Source organism: Kwoniella pini, chromosome 7, assembly GCF_000512605.2.
Source record: "Kwoniella pini CBS 10737 chromosome 7, complete sequence".
NCBI lineage: Eukaryota > Fungi > Basidiomycota > Tremellomycetes > Tremellales > Cryptococcaceae > Kwoniella > Kwoniella pini.
This window is the reverse complement of record NC_091722.1, coordinates 321986-336579: the sequence shown is the minus strand read 5'-3', so window position 1 is coordinate 336579 and position 14594 is coordinate 321986. Positions and strand designations below refer to the sequence as shown.

The 14594-nt window shown below is 40.6% G+C and overlaps 5 protein-coding genes across 5 annotated transcripts; 2 read left to right on the top strand and 3 right to left on the bottom strand.

The window, feature by feature from the left end:
- Positions 1-57: 57 nt before the first annotated feature.
- Positions 58-2312, bottom strand: I206_105266 (T-complex protein 1 subunit delta; the record flags this gene model as incomplete). The annotated part of the gene is made up of 11 exons (XM_019155566.1): positions 58-69; positions 126-242; positions 312-546; positions 639-1114; positions 1195-1452; positions 1517-1659; positions 1716-1824; positions 1884-1973; positions 2028-2080; positions 2145-2190; positions 2253-2312. 11 exons carry the CDS (start codon positions 2310-2312, stop codon positions 58-60), a joined length of 1599 nt encoding a protein of 532 aa, XP_019011720.1.
- Positions 2313-2879: 567 nt separating this feature from the next.
- I206_105265 (uncharacterized protein) lies at positions 2880-4060 on the top strand (the record flags this gene model as incomplete). The annotated part of the gene is made up of 7 exons (XM_019155567.1): positions 2880-3035; positions 3213-3237; positions 3294-3354; positions 3421-3762; positions 3826-3886; positions 3954-3982; positions 4045-4060. 7 exons carry the CDS (start codon positions 2880-2882, stop codon positions 4058-4060), a joined length of 690 nt encoding a protein of 229 aa, XP_019011721.1.
- Positions 4061-6383: 2323 nt separating this feature from the next.
- I206_105264 (uncharacterized protein) lies at positions 6384-9198 on the top strand (the record flags this gene model as incomplete). The annotated part of the gene is made up of 15 exons (XM_070203095.1): positions 6384-6517; positions 6579-6684; positions 6762-6790; positions 6847-6989; positions 7050-7111; positions 7171-7286; positions 7349-7432; positions 7489-7546; positions 7609-7653; positions 7716-8128; positions 8190-8249; positions 8306-8411; positions 8469-8855; positions 8930-8995; positions 9058-9198. The coding sequence occupies 15 exons, from the start codon at positions 6384-6386 to the stop codon at positions 9196-9198; spliced, it is 1950 nt and encodes a 649-aa protein (XP_070059196.1).
- Positions 9199-9635: 437 nt separating this feature from the next.
- I206_105263 (uncharacterized protein) lies at positions 9636-10764 on the bottom strand (the record flags this gene model as incomplete). Its single annotated transcript, XM_019155569.1, has 3 exons — positions 9636-10276; positions 10381-10531; positions 10657-10764. 3 exons carry the CDS (start codon positions 10762-10764, stop codon positions 9636-9638), a joined length of 900 nt encoding a protein of 299 aa, XP_019011723.1.
- A 697-nt stretch (positions 10765-11461) lies between these two features.
- Positions 11462-14489, bottom strand: I206_105262 (uncharacterized protein; the record flags this gene model as incomplete). Its single annotated transcript, XM_019155570.1, has 6 exons — positions 11462-11874; positions 11932-12233; positions 12297-13386; positions 13451-13869; positions 13929-14204; positions 14269-14489. 6 exons carry the CDS (start codon positions 14487-14489, stop codon positions 11462-11464), a joined length of 2721 nt encoding a protein of 906 aa, XP_019011724.1.
- Between the last annotated feature and the right edge of the window lie 105 nt (positions 14490-14594).

Here is a 14594-nt window from a genome sequence, read left to right as displayed (position 1 = left end):
ATGCATATTTATACTATTTTCACTTCTTCCTCTACACCCTATCTATGATCAATTTATCTATCGTGTGAACTGTCAAGTCAAAGTCAGCTAATACCCTCAGACAACATGGTGAGGTGCAAGCTTACTTGAATATCATCGATTCTCAAGATCAAAGCAACAGTTTCAGTAGCTAATTCTAATGCACTTGTAGATACAAGTAAAGGTTGAACTACATTCTCTTCAAGTATATTAGAAATGATACCCTATAACAAACAATTAAATTAACGCTGAAATTTCCCCAAATTTGAATTTACGTAAGAGGTTTAACTCACTTTCTTTACGTTTATACCAGCATTTTTATCACCTAAAGCATGTTTATTTCTTAATTCTGTTACAATTGCAATTGGATTTAATCCTGCATTTTCAGCTAAAGTTGTAGGTATAACTTCAAGTGCTTCAGCAAAAGATTGAAAACAATATGCTTCTTTTCCTTTTAATGTATTAGCGTATTCTGTTAAAAGTCTTGAAACGTTAATTTCAGGTGCACCTCCTCCTGCAATTAATGCCCTAAATTAGAAAATAACATTCTCAAGATTAAGCTCGAATTCTCTCAAAAATTTCAACATGAATTTTTTTGTAAAGCAAGAAATGTAACTTACCGCTTTTTAACTAAACATCTTACTACACAAAGAGCATCATGTAATGATCTTTCACTTTCTTCTAATACTAATTCGTTTGCACCTGTACAAACTACTGAAACAGTTTTACCAGGATTTTTAACCCCAGTAACTTTAACAACTTTTGCACCTGATTGACTATGTTCTTCAACTAATTCTGCTGAACCTAATTTATCTTCAGTGAAAGCATCTATATCTGCAACTGGTTTAGCTCCTGTTGATTTTGAAATAAATTCAATTTCATCCCTTTCTATATCTTTTATAACCATTATCTTCAATTTTGCTAAGAAATGTAATGATAAATCCGTAACTGCATCTCTTAAAATAGATTTTTGAATTAAAAGGACATTACATCCTGTTTTCTTGATTCGTTTACATAGATTCAAAAGGTATTGTCGTTCTTCCTTTAAAATTTTGTCCATTTGTCGATAATCATTGACTACGATTTGATTATCCATCTATGAAGTAGCATCACAAATATCAGCTGTGCTCTCATTAAAACCCGAAATTTCCAGCTATTGTGTCTCGAACTGCTCACATCTGGCTTGGGACTGGACAATTGGAATTGGATTAAACCAATCTTAGCCTTCTCCATTCTTGTTGGTCCACCTGCATTACTCATGGCAATTTGATTCAATGCTAAGCCTTCCACTAATTCAGTATCTTCGATTGTACCCCCTACTTTTTTGACTATTCTAATATCCCTTAAATCGACATTGCTTGATGAGGAAGACACGAGTCGAGTCACAGCTGATACTGCGATAGGAGCAAGGATGGAAGAGTATTGAGAAACGATCTGATTCGCAAGATAGAGATATGGTCAGCTCTATGCAACGATTGCAGTTCACAGCTAAACTCACCTTTGAGTTCAAACTTGTTCTAGCTGCTTTCAAAAGACTTTCTCTATCATTAAGATCTATTGGTATACTCATATCATCTAAGTATTCCACTGCTTTCGTAGCAGCCTTTTGGAAAGATTGAGCAACTGTTGTAGGATGGATACCTATTGATATATGATCGTCAGCAAATTCCTCCTTTGTGGAATGGTGATGAGCTGACCTTGATTAAGGAGTTTTTCTGCGGCATTCAACAAACTACCAGCTAATACTACTACACTGGTTGTTCCGTCTCCTGCTTCGATATCTTGCGCTTGCGACAATTCCACAAGCTGTACGGCATTACAAGTCAGCTTTTTGTTCTTGCCTGAACTTGGCTGAGCTGACATACCATTCGAGCAGCAGGATGAAGTACAGCCATGTGTTTCAAGATCGTCGCTCCGTCATTGGTGATGACCACTTCACCAGTGGAAGTTTGAATCTGAAAGATAGAGACGTCAGCTCAAGGGACGTCCTAGTCAAACAGCTAACTCACCATTTTATCCATTCCTTTTGGTCCCAAACTCGTTCGTACGGCATCAGCAACGGCTGTTCAGTCAGATGAGCTTGGCTACGGGATATTTGCGCTCCGTGATCATCTATAAGAACTTACCTTTAGCAGCATTCATATTGGACAGTCGTACTTCCGTTGGCTTTCCCTATATAATTTATGAAGGATCAGCTTAAGCCAGTATGAGTCTGCACCATGTAGCTGACTCACCTTATCGGTGAAAGATCCATCAGACATGGTCGTTGGGGCAGAAGCAGTCGCAGCAGCCATTTTGAATTGATCCTTTAGCTTCAGATATCGATGGATGAAGGTAAAGAGGAAGTTGCGATATGAAAGAAGTCAATAGAATACTGATTATTCGTGTAAATTATTTAATGAAATGTTCATTTCACTTTCGTGTCTTCGAGATTATCGATCCGAGCGCGTGTTAAGAGAAGATAACGTAATCTATTCTTATTCTGATCCTTATAACGGGATAAATTATAATAAATATAAGTATTATATATTCACGTTCCTTAAGGATTACAGAGGTATGCAACTTAGGTTTGTATATCAATTAATCAATCAACATTAGAAATCCCTCATTATCTTGACAAAGTCACTTTGATATTTATCTCACAGATAAGCCTGCATATCAAGTAGGCAAAAGATCTTGACAAGATTTCGACTTCTTCTCGAGATAATTGTGTTTCAACTCCGCTGTCAAATAAACAAAGTACATCAGGCGGATTATTTTCAACTCTTTCAAGGTTATTACCTTTTTCATCTCCAGGTAGTAAATCTAAAGACGAAACTTCCAATAATCAAGAATCGGAATTGCAAGAAGATCAGAATATAATGTCTGCTCGAAAATCGAGATCTGCAGAGAAAGATATGGAAGTAGATGAGCCTGTGGACAGCCACGAGGAAGTAGAGGATGATGATGAAGAGGAAGAAGACGAGGGAGAGGGAGAATATGAAGTTGAAGCTATCGTCGACCATAAGCAAAAGAAGGTAAGCGCCGTCTCAACATGATGGACTGTCATATGTCGCTCTCTACGAACTCAATCAGCTAATCATCTACTTTGCCTATCCACCTGCCTGTCTATTCTTTGCGCCGTATTGTTCTGTTTCGCCGTTGTTACCTCTTTTCTAACATTTTCATTCGCACGAAATTGGCTCCCTCTATAGGGCAATCAAGCGGGTAAATACGAATGTAAGTGTCGGTTAGACAATCTTAACCCAACTACATAGCTGACGTCTCTATCGTAGACCTCGTCTCGTGGAAAGGGTATGGACCAGAACATAACACCTGGGAACCAGAAGAACATGTGTAGGTGTTCATATTACCTCTATACTCATACATGAGCGAACTGCTTAAGACGTAACAAAATCGCAGAGCCCACGCAAGTGACGTTGTAACTCGATACTGGTCTACAAAGCCAAAGCAAGATATCGCTCCGACATCGCAAAGCAAAAAACGGGGACGAACCTCTGCAGCTGCATCATCTACACCTGTTCCTGCATCTCAAAAGAAAGCCGCAGCAAGAACGAATGGAAGTACTAGAAAGTCCACTAAACGGCAAGATGATGAAGATGATGAGGATTTCCCCACTTATGAAATTAGCCATGTTGATAGTACTGCCAAATACGAGGATGTACCTGATTGGGAGGATACGGTTATGAGTGTAGATACAATTGAAAGAAGCAGTAAAAACGAGTTAACTATATACCTAACAATGTGAGTTCTTGATATATCGATCAGAAATATGGTAATTGCTCATTTGCATTGTCACATTGACAGGGTTGGAGGTGAGAAGGTGGCTGTAGCAACAGATTTGGCATACAAGCGATGTCCGCAGAAGGTATGTAAAGAGCTTGTATCAGTGAATGTCTTTCTTCCGCACAAAAAGCTGATGTTCTGAATCACAGGTACTTCAATTTTACGAGAAACATCTTAAGTGAGTAGACGATCTGCCATTATATATCGGTGACCGTTATTGACTGTATTGTCGTCTTGCAGGTGGAAATCATCCTAAAATCCCCATGAGGATGTCTCGTTTAGATATCCTTCCGAACCTCATTTGTCACCTCCAATCAATTACAATCTCTCTTCGCTCTTCATACTTGTTCTCCTTTTCATTGACGTGAATATTGGGTCCTTCACGTACCATTTAGAACGTTGACAGTTTCAAGAGTTTCGATTTCGAATCTCGAATGTTCCACAATTCTGTACCTGCTTTTCCAACATTGGATCGTGCCCCAAGACACATTTAAATGCCTTATCTTTAATCTTATGCGACCTGAATAAAAGAACGAACCCTCACAATACATGATATGTATCCAAACGATCAACGTCTCGGTCAGTACTAACCACTCACAATACGCCCGACGTCAACGCCCAACAGATGTCCAGAGGGATTGGTGTGATTGCTGTGCTGATCAATCGAGATCGGTGCGTGAGAAAAGGGTTAACATTTTCTAGTCTGATCGGAATATTTCGAATAGCCTTTCCTGAAAAGTCTGATGTCAAACAACAGCGCAAATGATACAACGAGGGCGTTTCAACCTTTCCTTAAATGTAGTTGATATAGATAGTATCGATCGGATGTTCGGTTTTCAGGATATCGGAATATCGTTCTTAAGTAGATCAAATCGAGACGTCTATTAAGAATGATAGTGATCTGTGCGTTGTGATGATCAAGGATAAAAGCGATGAACCTGATCTACCGAATAATAAAGCGATGATTTAGATCTAAACTGATGCATTGATCTCTCAACTTTATACATATGAAATTCCTGTGCTGACTTTGATATTGCAATTGACATATATAAATAGATGAATAACCTTCATTAAATTTCGTTTCTTTAATACTCTCAGCTACCATCAATATCCCTCTAACGAGACTACAATGTACTGAATCATTCAACCTTAGCTGATTATTGGATTCATCAAAAACCCCGAAAGGAATTAGAAAGACCGACCATCTCTATAAATAGATTTGGATTTTGATCAACTAATTAGACAAGATTGGTCTTATAGCATTAAGATCTTCTTCAAGTAAAGCATAGGAAAAATTGATTCTACATATATAAGGAGAAGCGTTTGATACTTTTCAGTACAATATTTTCATTGCGATTAAAAACACCTTCCTCATTCTACTTGGTATTCTCATTGATCAAACTCATTAAGAACATCTCTCACCCCTATCCGAATATTCTCACAACATCAAAGGAATACATTTCGAAGATTCCCACGACTCGAGATCTTCCGTAAACACCAGACAACCTTCCTTCAGGCTCATTGATATTCTCCGCAGTACATGGTGAACACCACTTCTTGGACAACTCGATCCGAAGTCTCCCTTTGTTAGCGCTTTTACTCTTCTCAAGTATAAGTAAATTTGTCCAGCCTAATACCCATTACCACGATTACTTTGTCCATTCGACTCAGCATAGTAGCCATTGAAGGTGTAAGAACTCGGTGTTCTACGATCCAACTGGTCTCGCATAGCTTTCTCGTTCCACCAAAGTTTCCCACTATTGACATAGGATAGACAATATTTCCATGGAAAGAAATTGATCCCATCATCTTTTACCTTAAACATCACTACTACACAATACACTTCAACCAACATATTCTGATCCCCGTCTAAATAGAACGATTTTTCCAAAGATCCTCTCCTCAAATCGTTGTCGACTGTACTCCAGATCCAACCCATCTCACCGCTCGAGAAATTCGGGAAACTCTGACTTACAGAAGAAAATCTCTTGAGTTTCGGAATTTTACCATCTTGTGAGTTCACCTAAGCTACTCCTTCTTTTGCTCCTTCCCTTGTATTCCACGACGATTTGGTAGATCGTACCTTCTGCGCCCCTCCCTTTGTGTGTTTTCTGTTGTATTACGATACGAGAGGGATGATCGCCTCTGAACCGGTGAAAGGAGGTTCTGCTTGGCCTACCTAGTTTCCGTTTGATCCTCATTATCCTTTCTCCTAGACCCCTTACATGAAAGGAACATGTCTACACCCCTTATATTGAGAGTCTTCCTCAAACTCTTCGGACTTTATACATAAGTCGACTTCCTATCTTGTATTGTCATTTCGTCATCCGCAGTCACATCTGCTCACATTGTCATTCTTTTTTATTTTGGCTTCTGACTCGAAGTGGAAAAGATCTCTGTCATTCCTTCCGCAGTATAACATCTGATCTATCTGATTACTATCTTACCGAACGTTTTAGCTTATAACAATACAATTCTATCCTTAATTGCTTCCTGCCTTCGTTTATCAATAATTACCCCCACTTATTACACTAGAGTATATTTGGAAATCTACCTAAGCCTCTCTTCAAGTCAACAACATGCGAAGCCTTACATCCCTTATTGCGTTGCTATCTTGTTCAACTTGCCTGATATTCGCTCAATCAACCACAGACACTGGTCTCGGCGATATCCAAGATGCGATTACCTCCTATCTAGGTCCAAGTTATGCACAGTAAGTATCTCGATGTCGACTGAAGTAAGCTAAGTGCACTAATCCTATATACCTGACATAGAGTGTCAGGCTCAGCTACGAGCGACGATCCATTACCATCGGAATATGCCACTTCTAACAAAAAGACATTCATCCTTTCGAACGATTTCGAAATTACCGATCAAACTGTGAGTCCGGTCGCGATAAATTTATGGATCATTCATTACAATGTGCTGAATGGATCTGATCCATACTATGTTCACAGCAAATCAGAGAATACAATTTCGAGATAAAGTGAGAACAAGAACTTCGCGACGATATCCTGAGAAAGGCTGATGTTTTTCAAACAGAGCCGTCACTGCTAATCCCGATGGATATGAACGACAAATCTACACTATTAACGGGGAGTTCCCTGGCCCTCTCATCGAATGTAATACGGGCGATACAATTCGAGTTCATGTCAAAAATAGTTTGGATATTCCGCAAACCATTCGTGAGTGTTTGATAGGTCATTGTGACATATTGTTTGCTGATCGGTAATACGGAACAATAGACTGGCATGGAATTTCGCAAAATGGCAGTAATGTAATGGATGGTGTACCTGGTATAACTCAAGTGGGCCACATCTTGTTTTTCATGGATGCCATTAGCTGACATGGTATTTCGTGTTACAGTGTCCTATACCGCCTGGACAAAATTTCACTTATGAATTTCCCATCGTACAGCAATATGGCACATACTGGTACCATTCGCATTTCGCCAATACAATGGCTGACGGTATCGCCGGACCGTGAGTCAGCTAATGGTGACGTTGTTGTCTTTCAAAACCCGAACAGCTGACATGCATCCCAGGTTCATCGTTCATTCGCCTGATGATCCGGTGCAACGAGGTCGAGATTATGATAATGAACGAGTTTTGTTAATACAAGATTGGATGTGGGTTTTCTGTTAGCCATGGACAGGAGCACGACTAATTCCCTGTCAATACACAGGCACGATCAATCGACCGATATTGTAGCTGCTCTCAAATCAGCTGATGGTTATAGAGGGGTATGTAACATTCTCCCTTATATATGTCAAGCAGAAGCTAACCTTGTACATATCACCCGTAGTCTCCAGGTGCACCCAAAGGAGATTCAATTTTGATCAATGACGTAGTGAGTAAACATTTCGGGAATACTGGAGTAGAGATTTCATCGCTAACGTTCTCGGACTGCAGGGACACGCTTCACCAGATGACCCCAATTGGCCAGAAGGAGTCGAATGCAATCCTCCACCGCGTGCCGAAGTTCCCGTCATAGCTGGTCAAAGAACACGATTCCGAATCATCAATACCGGTGCGCACTCGATGTTGAGGGTATCAATGGATCAACATGAATTTGAAGTAGCAGAGGTTGACACCGACCCTGTTTATGGGCCTACTATTCACGAAATACCAGTCGCCCCTGCTCAAAGATATTCGATTATCGTGAATGCTACTCTAGGTCAAGCGGGAGATAAGTTCAAATTGCGGGTTCACGTCGCTGCTGGATGTATGGACAAAGTGCAACAAGATACTTGGGCTGTATTGAGATACACTAATAACAACGAAGAGTATGATGATAAAGGTGAGGAACCTGAAGATAAACCTTGGTGAGCTACTTTATCGGTCTATAATCACCTTGCGACTGTTTTGACAAATTTTGTGTATCAGGGATGATCTTGCGGCATTCGATTCTCCTTGTCGTGATTTGGATGACCAATACACTCTAAGGTGAGTCAGCTAGCAAAGCTGTGAGGTCTTTGATGAGCTGACATCACGATGAACAGTCCCCGAGTTGCGATCGATGCAAATGTCAAACCTTTACAAACACTTTCGTTATCAAGTAAATTCGGAACATTTTTGGGAACACAAGGTCAAAACATCACTGGTTTTGTAAGTCCGGTTTCACCGATGATCTGTAATTGATGGCTGACCCGACTGATCACCAAGGCATTCAACAATATCTCTTTTCAAAATCAAATTTGGGACCCAGTTTTACCTCAAATTATCGACAATGGTAAATACACAAATGAAAATGTAGCTCAGGTTGTTTTTGATCAAGATGGCTATGTCGATTTAATCTTGAATAATCTCGATGGTGGTATAGATCATCCTTATCATTTACATGGTAATGAATTTCAACTTATCAAGAGAGGTGATGGTAATTTGACTGTAGAAGAAGCACAAGCCATGGACTTGAGTAACATTGTCAATCCACTTCGACGAGATACTATATTTATACCTGGAAACGCATATGCTATTTTGAGGATCAGAACGGATAATCCTGGAGTTTGGGCTTTACATTGTCATATTGGGTGGCATTTGGCTGTTGGAAAGGTACGTGATGTCTGAATGTTACAGTATACTCCCCAAAAACCACGAAACTCAACTCGTTTGGAACCTACAATTAGCTCGCTACTGTCATTGTACGACCTCAGGATATGCAGAAATTCAAACAGCCAGAAGATTGGAAAGGCGTAAGTCAGCTTTGCTACCGAAGCTAGCTAAGAGAGATTATGCTGATGGACCTGGTATATAGCTTTGTGCGGGCCAGAATTCTACTCAAGAAGGTCCAGCTAGAAGATCAGTTGCTCCTACTTCTGCACCTGTCAGTCACTTGCGCAATCCAAGAGACGCAAGGAGCAGAGACAGATCCCGAAAAGGATCTATGAGAGATTGATCAGCTTCACAGGTGTCATGATCTTGGTAGTAAGGTCTGTTCCATGTTGTCTTCTTAAACCTATTTTTCCGTTACTATCATTTCACATTCGCTTCATCCTTCGTTCCGATGGATTGATCATTTTTGGTCAGAATTGAGACCTGAATTGGAAGCATCGAGATTACAAATCTAGAGGACATTACAAATCACTATAATCAGATTCCTGTTACAGCTGTTTATGGACAATCTGCATTTCCAGATGTGGTTATATATCAATAAAAATGGACATTATCTATGATTGCATAGAGACTTTTTTTTTCCAACCCATGCATTTTCGCGATATGATTACAATTGTCACGAGAAGGTGAATCATGCAGCTTACTTCGGATCATACTAGTATTCATGCTTCCATTTCATAAGTAGGAATCATACAAATTATCTCACTTGTTACAATTTACCTATTGAAAATAACTACCAGTATTGATATCTTCCAATAAACCCTTTTCTTTCGGAATCCAACCAGTGATTTCTTTTGTAATTTGATTTTTCGCATTACAATCATAATTTAAAATCATTGCCATCCAATCAAAATGTTTTTTAATTTCATCTTCATCTTTAATTGAATTAAAAGCTTTAATTTCTAAACTTAAATTATTTCCAATAGATTTAGCAATTTCAGAAAAAGGTATTCCAATTTCATCAGAAATTCCATGTAAAATTGAACCATTTGGAATTTTTTCATTTTCAATTGATAATCTATAAAGTATTGAAGCATCTTTTACATGACATCCTTTCCAATTTATTGGTTTATTTTCAATAAAAGCTGAATAACCAGATTTTTTTGAAAAATTAATCAAAATTGGAATAAATCCTTTATCTCCTTTTCCATGAATTGAAGGTGCTAATCTAATTACAATTGTTTTAACACCTTTTTCTTTAAATGAAAATGTAATTTCTTCTCCAATTTTTCTAGGTCCACCTGCACTTGAATCTTTTTCAGTTTGTTCTCCTTGTAATCCTAATGCACCTGATGTTCCTACGAAAATTTTATTTGTTCCTTCTAATGCTGATGCCATAGCTTTAATAGCTTCGAAATCGACTATATCAATGTCATCAATGTTCAGCTAAATTAACTTAAGATGGCGAACTGTAATAATAATGGTCGCCTTCTAGTAGAAGCTTGCAGATAACGGCGGGACTCACTTTGAGCGGGTTTACCTCCATAATCTGAGAAATCATGAATATAAGCTAAATGAATAACTGCATCTGATTCTTTTGCTGCTGAATGAAGAATATCGGTATCTTCTAGACCGCCTCTAATGACCTTGACACCTTGTTTCTCAAGTGCATCGGCCTAACATCGATCAATAAAGCACACGTCAGTCAGTTTTCATTTCATATGGTATTTAGCTAGTTACTCGTTGGACTGTATATTGGAAAAGTTCGCGATGACTTGAGAGGAGGACTAGATATACTCACAGAACTATCAGATCTAGCTAAAGCTGTAATTTCATGTCCATGACTTTGCAATTCAGGTACGACATGTCTACCTACCCATCCTGAAGCACCAGTAATGAAGACTTTCATAATGTTTATTTTTGACTATATATTAGTTCTGAAGATCGGTCAATGTTAAAATTAAGTATTAACTTTTGGATTATTGAATTGGATCGGTCTGAATTGTGATTAAGAAGAACACAATTTGTCCAGCTCGAAGGGCTCATTATATATGCAAAAGGAAGGACTATTGATCAACATCATTCGCACTTTGAAAGTATACATCGGTGTCCGAGTCGTTATAGATAGATGTTAGACATCATATCAAGCCTGGACCTGTGACCTCGTATCAACAGAGCGTAGACAGATGACGATGAAGTAATCTCCATAATCTCGCGGAGATGCAATCAAATATCCGATCCCCGAGGTTAGACCTTCGGTCCTAACTCACTCCTTCGATCTGCGCCTGCCTTGGCTTTGCTATCTATACATATATTCTTACAGTCTTGGCCTTATGACCGTGCTTTATATAGTCATTCCGAAGCTAAAGATCAACCTATCGGTCTGGAGCCAGTAAGTGCTTTTAGAGCAACATGAGGGTTTGAAGCACCCAAGCTTCGCGGATATTCTCCTCACGCAAATCATAGCTGGTGGAGGCATGAATACGGATGACGAAATCATACATGAAGACATCAAATGACGTCTCAGCTTTCATCAATGAGATGTTGTGTTGCTGCTGTACTTGTAGGACTTGAATGCATGTAGTCATGCTGGCCTGCGATCTACTTCAGACAGCCGACTGTTCCCCACTTTCACTGGCCTCGGATAATCTAATCATCTCTAAGACCCTATTCAGCTCTTCCTCTTCTTGCTTCTTGTACATTTCCACTTGTCTGATAGCTTCTCTTGTCTCTTCATCTAACCCTTCTTCATCTATTTCATCCCCAATCACACCTGTAGAAGAGTTTCGGCTCGATGTATCTATACTAGGTTCATTGTAATTTTCTTCTTCGACCATAGTATGCGATTCTTGTTCTTCCATAGAAAGAAGCAAAGCATATTGTAAAGCATCATCACCTTCTAGTCCCATATTTTCCATAGCTTGAACTTCTCTTGCTTCATGCCTTGATGTCACCTTCGTTGGAGTTTCTTCCAAATCTGAGTTATCAGCTACAGCAGCTCGATGTATAGCTCTCATGTCTTTCAATTACTCATCAGCATTACGGATTCAATATGTGGAGGTATCGTCAGACTCACCTAAGCCCCTTGAGGAACCCTTTCCGTCACCTCTCGAACCATTTGTCCTTTTCCATCCACTCTCTTTGCCTCCTGTCCTGCCTTTACCAGATCCAGCTCGCCATGCGAATACCTTTCTTCCTATGGAAGCCACCACCAAATCATTCTCGACGATCAATTTATTGACTGTGTAATATCTTGCATCGGATTCTTCAGATGCCGCAACGAGAAGTTCGCCAGGGGATAAACGGGATGCGTGAAAAGTTCGAAGCATCGTCGGAGGTGATGGGAGGGGATCAAAAATCTTGATGTATCCATCAAAACTATAAAACGAATCAGCTTATCTGTATTCTGGCATATAGCAGAAAATCTAAGAGCTGACTTACCTTCCAACGGCTGTAATACCACAAGAATAATCCAGAGCGGTGACTTTTCCATTCATAGCTTCCCAAGACCTGATCGGACTTTGCGTAAATCCAATATCGTCTGCATCCCAAGCCCATGTATGTACATGTCCCACCTCGTCACCTGCCATGATGAACTGGCCGTACCCTCTATGAGAATGCGCAAAGTTAGAGACCGCAAAAGGATCGGAGGGCTCAATGATTGGCGATATCGATTCCGATGTATCCACTGGAGCGGTGATCCGAGCCGAGGGTCTTTGATCGCTTGATGGCGCCGAAATCGGACAAGTAGGTTGAAAGGAAGTGTGAATGGCAGTGATGGACGATCCGGTAGGTGTGCTGTATATGGTGCTATGAATTTCGCTGTTCTGTAAAATGCGGTACCGAGTCAAGGTAGGGGATCTCCGGTGATGTATCAATATGCTAGCCTCCACTTGATCTGCTACTATCTTCACATTCAGATGTAGATCCTTGATACCGCCTTCAACTTCTTCAGATCCAACGTCTACTCGGACTTCAATGGGATCGCTAGACGCGCTGAACCAGATTCTTAGATCACCATCTACGGTAACTCCGCATACTACATCGTGCGTTGTATCGAAACGAGCAAAGGTGATAGGATCAGGTCTACCATTTTGACGCCTTTTCGAAGCTTCTGATCGGTTCTCTAAGGGTGCGTCAGTCGCTCCGGACGAGAACAAGCATTCTATCTTGGCTGGTACAACTTCATTAGGAGTTCGTTTTCCCGAGCGTGTAGCAGAACCTGGATGAAATTGCCATAGCTTCACTCTACCATCTTCTCCCCCCGTCACCCATTTTAGGTGTTCCGTTTCGTGATTTTCCGGGGCCCATATATCAGTGATTTCCCCTTGATGCGAATCGAGTACCTCCGAATGTACGTTCACAGAAGACGCTCTGCCTCCGTGAGTGGAATGATGTTTCGATTGCATGGTTGTATGAACACACGATCCCGTCTTGAGACCCCATAAAATGAAGGCTTGCGTACGAGTGGGCAGGAAGAGGGAAGATGGCTCGGCAAAAGGATCGAGATGAGGCCGAAGGTGAAAATTTGCTGACATAACAGCATGTTAGCTGTCGTGGACTAACGCTGCTCAGCTTAGGATATCTTAGCTTACCATCTCGTCCTGGACCCCAAAAGCCCTTTGATACCTTTCCACTCATCGGATCGCTCCGCACCACTCCACCATACACTAACGAAGCGCTGAGTACATGTGGTGGAGGTCTGGTAGTAGCAGCAAGTAGTGCTTCGTATTTCTGACGATGGGTCAACTTGTTCGGAGTTGGCGATGTAGCTTCGGTGGGTGTGGCCGAGCTGGACGCAATTGCGTTGGGCGTTGTGGATTCAGTTCTGATAGGTGTGGTCGGTTGAAGTACCGGAGACTTGCTTTTCATTGTCGGGATCTGATGATTCTTACCGACCACCAATGATTTGGTCGGCGCAGGTATGAAAGGTGGATAAGACAATGATAGGTAATGTATAAGTCCCGTAGGTGGTGAGTGAATCACCATGCTAGCTTTCGAATCCGTCCACCGACTAAACAATGAAACGTTCTTTAGCTACTGCATTGGATTATCAAGGGGCGACCAGCTCACGATAACATGGATTCTCGACTCAAAGCTTCTTTCTTCCATCCTCTGCCTCCACTATTTAGACATCCCTGCACTAAGACCTTGACATCTTGTTTAGCTTGATTACTTCTAGCTGCGCCATCGTACAGAAATCGATTGATATAACTTTGTCGCCATATCGATTCATCCTCCAATTCTTCATACAGGTCTTTGCATGTCTGAGCGAGCCTAGTAAGATCTCTGGGTGGGATGTGGGTCAACAGAGTATGTACGACATCTTCTGGAAGGTCAAGTAGGGGACTACGTTGTCGAAATTGTTCGGTCAGCACAGTGTGCACACGTTTATCAAATATATAAAGCTTACCATCCCCCTTCTTCACTCAATGTGAGGTCCCTGACCCTCTTACCTTTCCATTTGGTCAATTTCTTGCTCTTTGAATGTGGTTGCTTTCTTGATGGTGGCCTAGAGGGTGTTGTGGGTAATAAGTCGAGCTCATCATGAATGTGTATACCTTCTGGAATTATTTGATCAATTGCTTGGATGTCTGACGTAAATACTTGATCTTGAACAGGAGATGAGGGCATATAGGTATTATAGAGAGAGGTTTAGGGTGTGTGTAGACTTCTGTATGAGTCTAGGAAGGCTTGGTTTTGGGTATATGATGTGATATGAGTAAGTGAAAAGTGATG